Source organism: Chrysochloris asiatica, unplaced genomic scaffold, assembly GCF_000296735.1.
Source record: "Chrysochloris asiatica unplaced genomic scaffold, ChrAsi1.0 scaffold00051, whole genome shotgun sequence".
NCBI lineage: Eukaryota > Metazoa > Chordata > Mammalia > Afrosoricida > Chrysochloridae > Chrysochloris > Chrysochloris asiatica.
The window spans coordinates 14,556,100-14,569,015 of NW_006408569.1; the positions used below are offsets into that span (position 1 = coordinate 14,556,100).

Here is a 12,916-nt window from a genome sequence, read left to right on the forward strand (position 1 = left end):
CTCAGCATCTTACAGGTATATGTTAGCATGGTAATCTGTTTTCTATGGCAAGGATATGACCTTTCTTTTAAGGTGCAAGCTCTTACGTACCAGGAAGTAGCAAGGATGCTCAGGTTAGCAAAGAAAAATGAGGGTAAGGTGTGGAAATTGATAAATAAAAAGCCAGCAATAGAAAGCTTGACAGTAGCAAAATCAGAAAAACACTCGCTTTTTTTCAAGGAATCTGCTCAATAATATAAGATGGCTTTCTTTAATTCTTTTTTTAGTATTTGAATAGTACCTGCCTGAATAATTTTGAAAGGCATATGCTTAGACAAATTAGGTAAATAAAACTTTCTAATACTTTATTAAAATGTGAAAGATCATTAATGATGCAAACAAGCTTTTCCAAAAGAGCTCTGGGAAAGGAACACACAAACATAAGTCATGCATTTAGGATCATCCAGAATGAAGAAATTAGAGGAAAAATTAGTCACACCTATTAAATTTTAAAGTCAGGCTACAAATGAATTAGAAGTTATTTAAACATGCACATGCTATTTTGAGAATCAGCTTTCTGAATTCCTTTACAAGTGAGAATGAGGCTTTTGCTTCTAGAAAGAATCAACTGACTATAACACAGCCTTGTGGTCACTCTCGCCTTCGCACTCTTTTCATTAGCTGCTGTCCAGTCACTTCCAGCTCCCATTGACCTCAAATGTGCAACGTAGAACTGCTCTGTAGGGTTTTCAAAGCTGTGACTTTTCAGAAGCAGATTGCTAAACCAAGCTTCTGAGGCACTTCTGAATGGGTTCGAACCACCAAACTTTCGGCATGTTGGATGCTTAGCCGTTTGAGCGACCTGGAACTCCCATAACAAGCATTTGAAAACTTCAGAAATCAGGTCTTGCCAGCAAAACAGAGAGTAGTGCTGTTTCTTGGCAGTTCACTAATGTTAACCAAGCTCACTAACACTCATGTACAGCTCAGAATTCCAATCCATTCATTTGCAATGAAACTTCCCCTTCTTCTAGGGACTATGGATCTGACTCATTCTGCATCTGAAGACAGATCTACCGACCCAATGGGAACTTCGCTTGTTTAATTGTTTTCTATTATTATTTTCTATTATTGCTTTTTACTGTTATTGTTTTCTTGTCCAACTAGACAGTGTGCTACCTGAGGGCAGGGACAAGGTGTTGGTACTTCTTTACCGCCATTACCCACTATGAATTCTACGAGCCCTGAACCAACTTTACATGTAATCAATCACAAAAGTCATGAAAATATAAATGTGAGAATAAAATGCAAATACACACCACTGCATAAAATTTTGACACTTGAAATTGTTAAAAACTACTGTAGGCATGAACTTTTTGATGCTCTTCTAGGGCTACTTAATAAGGAGGCTGCTTGCCAATCTGTTATTCAGCAGCCAGTTTCCCTTCAAAGTGAGGTTTTACATGCAGTAGTCACAACTGGAGCAGAGGTGATGTACTAGGGGCTTCAAGAAGTTCATGGAAACTTGGAATTAAAAAATAATGGATTTTTTCCACCAGTTTTTGGAAGCCCCTTGGAATTTCAAATCCTGGAGCATCAAATACAATACCAATTTTAGAACATTTTTAACCTAAAAATACAGGATTTAAGGCTCCAGAGCCTTGTTGGCCCATTGGTTAACTACTAATGGAAAGGTTGGTGGTTCAAATTCACCCAGTAGCTCTGTGAAAGAAAGACCTTGTGATCTGTTCCCAGTGATCTGCTCCAGTAAAGATTACAACCGTAGGAACTCTATGGGTAGTTCTACTCTGTCACATGGGGTCTCTGTGAGTCAGAATCTACTTGATGGCAACCAACAACAACAGAATTCCAGTTTGGTTTGTAAATTTCACTGTCCAATATCAGAACATTCAGTAAGAAGTTACTGTCAGAATTAAACAGAAATTCATCACTCTTTATCTAGCTCTTGTTCTGGCACATAGTGCACAATTCTAAAAATCCCCAAAGAGCCTATGACAGCGTAGCTAGCGGAAAGTATGATACCCAATATAGAACCACACATGGCAAAGACATACACAAAGTCCTCACCATACAATCAAGCAAGACATTTTAAAATCAGTAACTATCAAATAATATTTCACTAAGATTGGTGCCTTTGACCAAAAAGAGGATTATTTTTATTTATATTTAGCAAGAATTAACATTAATCTTTTAAAAGCATCCATTACGCTTTAGATTGTTCCCCATTTGCAAATATAATGACTGAGAATAGCCCAATGGATTTTTCCCCTCGATCCTCATTTTAGAGCTCCACATTATCTACAAAGTCCATTTCCGTTTTCACATCATGCTAGATGCTTCCATTACAGGACTATGATGGCTTTAAAAATGCAGCTGTAGCTCACTCAGCTGTATGATCAACAATATACAGACGCAGTAGATATTTAAATTATTGAAACTAAAGCGCAAGGTGTTTTCTTTTTCTTCATGGTGCTTTCAGGCCAACATCAGGGTTTCCTCTTCTCCCTAAAGAAAAACCATTTAAAAATCAACAAAAGATCAACTTACAAACTAGGAAAATTACAAGTTAACTCAAACTTTGTTGTGGTGCACCACTGAGTGAGTCATTCCAACTCATATCAACCCTATATGATCTAGGAGAACTGCCCAATAGGATTGCCCAGGCTATAATTATTTCAGGAGTAGATTACCAGGTTTTTTCTCTCATACAGCCACTGATGGATTCAAATCAATGATGTTTCAGTTTGCAGTTGAACACTTAACCTTTGTATCACCCGTGCTCCTTGACTCAAAATTAGAATCATGAATTCTACAAATGCAGTAGAATCACAATGATACAGACAACTAGTACTTAAGACTGAATTACATATGTTGTTGTTGTTGTTAAGTGCCATCGAGTCGGGTCCGACCCATAGCGACCCTGTACAGGGTTTCCGAGGGTGTAAATCTTTATGGGAGTAGAAAGCCTCATCTTTCTCCCGCGGAGCGGCTGGTAGTTTCGAACCACTGACCTTGAGGTTTGCAGCCCGATTCGTAACCACTACGCTACCAGAGCTCCTTGAATTACATATAGATATATAGATATATGGAGACCTGAAGTGGTGCTGTTGCATAACACTGCACCGCTAACCACAGGATTGGTGGTTCAAACCCACCAGCCACTCCTTGGAAAACCTACAAAGAGTTGCTATGAGTCGGAACAGACTCAACAGCACTTAACAACAACAAGAATATATATATACATACACACAAATACGGAGGTTAAAAAAACAATTAGCCTATTTTGATTTAGTGTTCTATTTACATTTCTATTATAAAGGCTAACTATTCAATAATTTCATTCACCACTTATGTCTAATTGTCAGTTTATGCCTGAGTCTGGTCCCTGTCAAAAAAAGGATATAACAATTAATTTTCTTTTGTCATAAAATTTATTCTTTCAATCAAGGCACATCCTCTAACTCCAAACAAGTATCTAACACCTTTCAATAAAGAAAGAAATAATCACATTTCAGATTGGTGTTGTTGTTAAGTGCTGTTGAGTTGGTTCTGACTCATAGCGACCCTGTATAGGGTTTCCAAGGAGTGGCTGGTGAGCTTAAATTGCCAACTTGAGGTTCAAAACCAATTTTTCAATCCAGCACCCACATTGCTGTTGTTGTTGTGAAGTGCCGTCGAGTCGGTTCCGACCCACAGCACCACATTGCTGTTGTTGTTGTGAAGTGCCGTCGAGTCGGTTCCGACCCACAGCGACCCTGTGTAGGGTTTCTGAGGAGTAGCTGGTGAGCTTGAACCACCGACCTTGCAGTTCAAATGGCTTTGCAATCGGGTGCATTAACCCACAGCGCCTCATTAGGACTCCACATATCAGATAGTTGCAGACATTAGCTGGTATTCTGTCTCTAGCTTGATACATAGCCTAAAATAGCTTTGTAGAGATGTAAGAAATCGTGGCAGTGTAGTAATAAAGTCTACTAAGTTGATATTCTTTACTACAGTAAAATTTAATTTATTCAAGTACCACAAAATCAGAAATCAGGATCATGTGGGCCAGACTAACATTAGCTTTTACATATCTGAAGAAAAAGAATTGACTAAGTCAAAGTAAAGGCCAGTCCAGGTGTTCTCTGAACCACCCAATATTTCAAGTTGTTGTAATTGTGTGCTGTCGAGTCGGTTCCGACTCATAACGACCCTGAATGTGGTTTCTGAGGAGCAGCTGGTGAGTTTGAACTGCCAAACTTGTGATTCAAACCGATCTTGCAGTCCAGTGCACTTCATAATGTCTAAATTAGTGAGGTGAAATGCTATTTATGTATCTACAAAAGAGGCTGGGGGACGGGGGGGTCAAGATGGGAGAAAAAAATAAGTTACACTTGAGTCAAATCCTACTCATAGCAATCCTGTGGAGAAGAGTAGAACTGTCCCCCATAGGACTGCTTAAGATGGCATAAACCAAAAACCAAACCAACTCATAGCAACACTATATGGTTGGTTGGTTGGTTGGTTGGTTGGTGGTATGCCGTGGAGTTGGTTCCGACTCATAGCGACCCTACACAGGCTTTCTGAGGCTGCAAATCTTTACGGGAGCAGAAAGCCTCATCTTTCTCCCACGGAACAGCTAGTAGTTTCAAACTGACGACCTTGAGTTTAGCAGCTCGATTCTTAACCACTACGCTACCAGAGCTCCTTAGCGGGGTGTCTTCAAATGGGACTAAACCAAAAACCCACTGCCATGGAGTCGATTCTGACTCACAGCAACCTTATTGGACAGAGTAGAATTGTTCCTTAGGGTTTTGAAGACCAAATCTTTAAGGGAGTAGACAGCCTTGTCTGTTTTCTGTGGAACAGCTGGTAAGCTTTGAGCTGCTGACCTTACAGCTAGCCCAACATTTAACCCACCACACCGTCAATGCTCCTTGGGGGTTAAAATACTGTGGGCTCATAGAATTTTTGGTATTTTTGCAGAACTTTATAAAAGTTTACAGTATGTTACTGTTGTCTTGAGCTGTTTCCAACTCATAGTGACTCCATGTGTTACAGAGTAGAATTGCTCCATAGCGTTTTCTTCATGGAAGCAGATTGCCACACCTTTCCTCTGTAGTGCTTCTGGGTGAGTTGAAACTACTGACTGGTTACCAGCCAAGCGCAAGCTGTTTGTGCTCCCCAAAGTATCATGAAAAGGATATAGTATAGTACATTGAAATCACAGCCTGTAAATAAATAGTCATCTCTCTCTCTGGCTATATCAACTTTCTCACTCTTTTTCTTACAGAAATTCCTACAACTATATGGTTATGAATAAGTTAACTCATAACTGAGCTTCCAAGCCTTATCAAAAATTAACCATAAACCATACCTGTAGTACCTTGTGGGCTTCTAGCAGAGGGCTTCTCAACCGGATACTGCAGAGGTATTACAATGCCTTGATCTGGCTTCTGAAATGCTGAAATTAGATTTTTTATTTTCCGGAAAAATCTTTTATGTACCCCAGGAGCTGTCTGGAAAATAAAAGGCCAAGCAAATTATTCATCTCCTTTATAACAAGACCCCCCAAAATCCTACAAAATGCATGAGGAATGCTTAAAAAGGTACCATTTGTACAACTTGTTCAAATATTTGAAAACATAAGGAAGGAGGAAAAACAACATTCCAGAAGAGCTTACTTTGGTTGGCTGAATTTCCCTGCCAGAGGAGCTAATGAGCTGTCATTTCAGTTCTCCCAAGGGTAGTATTAGTTTGCACACTCTCTTGCTCCTCGCCCTGCCCTTCCTGCCTGCTACCCATCATACATACCGAACCTCTAAGGGTACACAGGCCATTACCCACAATGAATTCACCAACAGACAGGATGCAGTTAAACACAGAGAAAAACAAAAAACAAATCCTACAGGTCATTAATAAAAAAAGCCTAAGGAACCAAAACAAAAAACCAAAACAAAAGAAAACAACAAGCCATCCTCCCAGTCATCATTGCACCACATAAAATGCTACACAGGAAATTAAAAATTGACTTGTGATACACACAATGCCCGGCTAGTAGTCACACACACACTTTCTCACTTCACAACAGGTACTGCTTCATCCTTCTCATTAATTGCTTTCCTTCTTGAGAAACTTCCCTATCCTTCCTCAAACTGCTCTTTCCTTGAACACTTCATGACAAGACTTTCTCTACGAAACAAAAATAAAAGATTCTAAAAGATCACCTTTATGATTTATTTGTCTGTTTTTAAAAAGGTCATTATTTTCAGGTGACTATTAAAATGTATTCCTTCCATGACATCCATTCTCTTGCAAAAACACTCGCAACAATTCCCTGCAAAACTTGTAAGCCAAGCTTCAGGCATCAGCTCGAAACTGTCATTTTAAATGAAACAAAACAGTATTGCTATGAGCAATTGTACAATGACTAGGTTTTCGGTTTGGGGTTTTTTGTTCTTTTTTTTTTAGAAAGTTGTTTTTCAGCTATTCCGTCTGGGAAATTTTTGAGGTGGGAGTTGTTTGTTTTTTAACACTTAATGAGAAAACGTGAAGGCTGGCATGCAGGCTTCTGTCAATTAGACTGAAAAACTAAAGATAACACACTGCTCATAGTAAGTCTTGGTCATTTCCTACATTGGCGTAAGTCATTTTCCATGGATAACAATGCAAATGGCTCAATAGAATGTTCTTTGGCGTTTTAGTGTTCACCCATAGGAGTCCCAGAGAACATTCTTCCATCTAGCTCCATCCTTGTTGTCAAAACATTTTTCCAACATTCTATTGAGATCTCATCCAAAATAAACCTTGGACCTCCTTGCAGAGTCCAAATAGTTCTTTGGGCTACTAAATTGCAGCTACAAATTGCAGAAGTACGTTATTGCCATAGAATGATTCCTTATGCCTTTTTTAGAGCTTTTTTTTTTTTTTTTTCGTTTTCCAAGTACTTTCCCATCTCTTGCCCACCTCTTTCCTCACAGACCAGCAGTTCTTGGCTGATTCACTTCTCTTCGTTTGACAGATAAGAAAATGGAAGTACAAAAGATTAATCAGTTTGCCCAAGGCCACAGAGATAACAAGGAACACAACTGGCACTTGATCCCAGGACCTGGTCTCTTGCCTTTCAGATTAGGACTACGCCAAACAGGTTCTAACAAAGCTAGACCCCAGTGTATAGAGAAAGTATACACTCATTCCTCCTTCATTGGAGAAAGATTTCAAACCAAACAGCTTTTTAGCTGTGCTTGTGGCTTGTAAAACCATATCAACAGGGGCATCATTTTTATGCAATTAACACTTGATTAGCCATACTAACAGAGAAGAATAATAGTACTGACTGTATAAAAGCAATTTGAAAAATTGACCTAATTTATAGTGTTCTGCTTAAATTAATAAGTAAAATTATTTAGCATCTACTGATACTCAGATATCCACAGAACCCCAAAGGCACTGAAGTCAGCAGGGGAAGATCAGTCTGGAGAACTGCTGACAAGGCATATATGATAACTGTATATAGAATTTTCTAAATTAACTATAATATAGTAGAATTATCATTTGAAACACATGACTGAATTACTACACTAGATAATAATCCAATCTAAAACTAGAAATACACATAGTATTTGTCTTTCATAATTCAGTCACTCCAGAGTTCTTTTTCATTCCACTCTTTACAACAACTTCCAGACTTTCTTATATTTCCAGCACAATCTTTGTACAGACAGCAGAGTGCTGCTATAATGATTTGTCTTGCAGTGTGGCAAACTAAACATTGCTCCGAAAAGCAATATAAATATCTATCATTTACCCAATTATGAAAATAACTTTACCACAAGAATTGCACCACTGACAACTCCCATCCTGTCGCTGAACTCGGCTAGTGTTCAAATTTGCACATTTCTCATACTGTCACCTCTGAGTTCTCCATGGAAACATGTTTTGGATCACAGCTGGTCTTCAATATGCTCTAGAGAAAGTTCTTTTAGTAAGGTGGCATGATTTCTGAGAACACATACTAATTTAATATTCACCTAAGCAAAAACATAACTAAGAAGGCAAATTTAGTAAATGGAAAGAGATGCAATATGCAGTCTCAAAATAGATCCAAAGACTTCCTTGAACTGTTTTCCATTTGGGGCTAATCCATGCCAATCTTCTGCTCTCTTAGTGCAGATAATTGTAATATTATATCAGTAGGGTTAAGTCAGACAACAGGGCAAGGGACCATTCATGTTTAGTAAACTCTGTCTTCCTTAGCATCATCACAAAGCATAGAACTAGCTGCATATGATGTTGCATTTATAACAGAGGAAAGCAAGTTTAAAACCCAGGTTGCTAAAGCCTAAGAATTTGGGATCCCTTCCATAAAGAATATTCTTCAGTAGCTGAAGGTTACTACTTTCCTAAGGGAAAGGGTTATTTCTGGTCAAATTATATACAAATGTCTATATATTATACACAAATTTTCTTCATCGCAAATGAAGTTTGATGTCTTATTAAATCATCTCAACAGTGCTGCAGATAATTAAAAAAAAAAAAAAACAACCAAACAGATACAGTTGTAATTAGAAATGGTCCCGCTTTTCCTCTAATCAGTACCACAGTAGTAGTTGTCTTAATGTAAGGCAGCAAGGTGTTTGAAGACTTGTCCTAGTTCATCTTAGTAGTTCAAAATATTTGTAGCCCACAATTTGTGTATGCCAGCTCATGGATGAATTTAGTTTTAAATATAGCAATTTTAATTCTTTTTAAATCTAGACTTTAAAGTTCTTTAAATGCATAGATTGATTGAGCTATTACTAGGGGCTGATTAGCATTTGTGTTTTCAAACAGTTCATAGTGAAAGTGTTTTATTATAAAGACTGGCTGTTTTAAAGAAAGCATTTGAGGTTGAAAGTTTTAGTTGTAGAGACTTCTACATTGGTAAGCTATAATACATTACCCTGGCTCATGAAAATAAATTCACTCTACAGACATTTCTTGGAGTGGTACAGTGGCTTTTTAAACATTTTTAAAGCAGTAGAATCTTTTGTTCTAATGAAATCCTACTCAGAGTCCCAGTTTATAAGCAAAATAAAAGGAAACTGCACAGATTGAAGTCAGGCTGCGAACCAAAAACGTACCTCCCCTTCTCCCCTGCAGTCCCCCAGGTAGAAGAACTCTAGGATTCTGTAGAGCATAGTTAAGAAGGCATTGCAGTGTTCTTTCATCTCTAGTCCACATAGCCAAGTACTGCCCACGTGATTCACTCTGCACATAAAGCAGCCCTTATTACCCTAACCAATGGAAAAACCCTCCCTTCTCTAAACTCCTATGCTAGTTAACTTACACGTTGTCTAGATTCAACCTTATATTCGTCAGCAATTTGTGAGCTCTTTCTTACTACATGCCAGGTCGTGTGGCTACGAGCTTCCTTTATATGTATTATCTCATTTAATCCTCAGTGAGGTTTATTATACAGATAAAGAATCTGGGTCACAGAAAAGCTAAATTGCCTGCCCAAGGTCATAAAGCTAGCAGGGAGGGGTGGGCGGACCAGACGTAGAACCTAGATCCACCCATTACTAGTATATTATAGGTCCTCGTGTGACGCTGTGGGATAAAGCGACCATAAGGTCGGCTTGAACCACAGGGTCAGTGGTTCAAACTCACCAGCTGCTCCTTGGAAACCCTATACAGGGTGGCTATCAGTCAGAACATCCTCAAAGGCACTTAACAACAACAACAAGGAAATAGGAGTCATGTTGTTTAATCTCCTCCCTTACCTCATCCTGTGGAACCAACCTTGTAATAGTATCATTCAGCAAATTATTGTTGGTGTGATCATTTCACATATTTAATGATATTTGATACACTTTCTAAAATCCAGATAGGCACTGTAAGTTTGGCACAATCGTTTAGCTTTTAAAAATCTTTTCACCAAAGTCAAACCCTCTATACCAAGGTGACCGGACAAGACTAGAATCCTTCTCTCAAGTGACCATGTGAACAATTTTGGATTGGGGCTTTAGTGAATTGAATCTGATGAGGATTTTGGTAATTGGTGATTGAATTTTACTTTCATAAACCCAGCCTAATTACAAACACCTCCCTGAATCCCACAGAAGCAAAAATAAATAATAAAAGAGCTATACCTCAGCACTCCAAGAACCTGTTTCTGTCTGGGACACTCGGTATGTATAAATGTAACCTTGATACCTGTGAAAGAATAAACTTCCATTACTGAAAAATTCCAAAAGAACAATGGATGCACTCGATTTGAACTTACCATTACATATAAATGTGATGTAGAGGGGCACACACAGATACGTCACCTTTGCAGTCACAGGAAGAAAACTTGGTAGCTCTAACTTGCTTGTTAAATCTGGAATTGCCTAATTACAATTCCAGAGTCCTGGTGTGGTGCCATGGGTTAATGTGCCAGACTACAAAGCCGTTTGAACTGCAAGGTCGCCGGTTCAAGCTCACTAGCTGCTCCTCGGAAACCCTATACAGGGTCACGATGGGTCGGAACTTACTTGACGGCACTTAACAACAACCACAATTCCAAGTCTACCTTTTCTTTCATTTTTATTTTTTTTTGAAACGTGGTTCGCTCATACTCCCAAGGAACTGATCTGTCCATGAAAGACTAGACAGAGGAAATAAGGGCTTGCTGTAATTGGTCAAAATTACAGACTGAATTATTAAACAGTCGTAACAGATTGTAGTCTTGTTATTTTTCAGTGCATATAAAGCATTGAACTCAGAAAAATATTTCACTGGGTTAAGAGACTACTGTCAGGCTTACTTGTAAGTAACAATATTAATTATCATATCAATTATATAGTAATACAATGTTACTATGATGATAAACAGCAGTTCAAGCTCACCAGTCGCTCCTCAGAAACCCTATACAGGGTCTCTATGGGTCGGAACTGACTCAGCGGTACTTAACAATTAACAACAAATGATGATAAATGGAGTTGTCGTGTGGCACTGTAGGATAAGCCCTGGACTGCAACTTCAAGGTGGTTGGTTCAAATCCACACGTCTCTCCTTGGAAACCTTGTACAAGGTCTCTATGAGTCAAAACTGACTCAACATCACTTAACAACAACAATGATAATATATAGGCGCTTTGGTGGTGCAGTGGATTAAGGGTTGGCTGCTAACTGCAAGGTCAGCAGTTCAAACTGCTTCTGGGGAACTGCTAGTAAGTTCAGACCACCAGCATTTTGATTAACAAGCCAGTGCTTGACCATTTCATTACCAAGGCTCTTATGAGGGGAAAAATGGAACTAAAAGATACTGTGATTTTCCCGTGAACTTTTTGAAGTCCACTCATATAATAATATATTGTTGTTGTTGTTGTTGTTAAGTCCTGTAGAGTTAGTTCCAATTCATAGCTACGCTGTATAGGGTTTCCAAGGAGCAGCTGGTGAGTTTGAACCACCGACCTTGTGGTACAAATCGACATTGAGGTTGAGTGCTTATCCTACGGCGCCACACGAGCATAATATAACAAAATATGATATGGAGTCCTGGTGTGGTGCCGCAGGATAAGCACTGTTGTTGTTGTTAAGTGCCGTGGAGTCGGTTCTGACTCATAGTGACCTACACAGGGTTTCCGAGGCTGTAAATCTTTATGGCAGCAGAAAGCCTCATCTTTCTCCCGAGGAACGGCTGGTAGTTTCAAACTACTGACCTTCAGGTTTGCAGCCTGATTAGTAACCACTACGCTACCAGAGCTCCTAGGATAAGCACTAGACCACTAAATAATTGTAAGGTTGGCAGTTCAAACTCACCAGCTGCTCCTCAGAAACCCTATACCTACCTGGTCATTATGAGTTGGAACCGACTTGACGCCACTTAACAATAACAACATGATGTAATAGTAATTTGAATAAAGAGGAGTGCTGCTAAATAACTTTAAAGCAGCTTGTCAGTGGTTATGAATCGGGCTGCAAACCGCAAGGTCAGCAGTTCGAAACTACCAGATGTTCCACGGAAGAAAGATGAGGCTTTCTGCTCCCGTAAAGATTTACAGCCTCGGAAATCCTGTACTGGGTCACTATGAGTTGGAACCGACTCCACAGCACATAACAACAACAAAACGCTGTTACTTGATGGTTCTGCAAGGTAATGCACTGGACCGCAAAGGTGAGTTTGAACCTCAAGGTCTGCAGTTCAAACCCACCAGCCACTCCTCGCAAACCCTATACAGAGTCGTTATGAGTCGGAAACAACTCCACGGCACTTAACAAAAACAACATTTATTTCTACTACGCCAAGACTTTCATATGCATTATCTTTTTGGAACTCCAAAACAATTAATCCTATAAGCCTTATCTTGTGAGATTCATTTTAAAGATGAGGAAATTGGAGACTTTGAGAAGTTATAAAAACCACCCTTAAAGGACAAGTAGCAAAGCTAGGATTTGACTCTAGAGCTCCAGTTCTTGAGTTTCGCACTGCAGTGTGTATATATGATTTTAACTATTTTACTATATTTGGTTGTTGTTGTTTGGTGCCATCAACTTGACTTTGACTCATACCGACCCTAAGTACACAGAATGAAACAGTACACAGTCCTACATCATCGTCACAAAAAAGTAGGCATGAGACTGCAACTTCATTTGCCTAGCAACCTTTTACTTCACAGAAAAGTAAACTTTAGACTGAATTATTTCAGAATATGAATCTGAGCTGACTCAATGGGCTTTTATTTAATACATTTTTCAGACTCTTATTCTTGAACACATACTTGGGTCAATATTAATGTTTGATTAGACGAGATCAGACGCATTTAGAGTGGTATGGCCATAGACTAATCTTTGATTTAGGACCTCCAGTAACCTCTGGTTAAAATAAATGTGATTAGGAGAACAAACAAGATGGCGGATCGGGTGGATGTATAGCAGAGAGCTCCGCCAACAACAACACAGAATACCCG

At 39.0% G+C, this 12,916-nt stretch overlaps 1 protein-coding gene across 2 annotated transcripts in view; it reads right to left on the reverse strand.

The window, feature by feature from the left end:
* Positions 1-2,368: 2,368 nt before the first annotated feature.
* Positions 2,369-12,916, reverse strand: part of SH2D1A (SH2 domain containing 1A) — a 26,471-nt gene continuing 15,923 nt past the window's right edge. Inside the window, exons 2-4 of one of the 2 annotated variants that reach the window (XM_006862846.1) lie at positions 10,116-10,179; positions 5,369-5,501; positions 2,369-2,505 (exon numbers count right to left, since the gene is read on the reverse strand). In XM_006862846.1, coding sequence (XP_006862908.1) covers positions 2,465-2,505; positions 5,369-5,501; positions 10,116-10,179 — 238 coding nt within the window. In that variant the 3' untranslated portion in view covers positions 2,369-2,464. Of the gene's footprint in view, positions 2,506-5,359; positions 5,502-10,115; positions 10,180-12,916 lie in introns of both variants that reach the window. The other variant, XM_006862845.1, reaches the window with a different exon arrangement.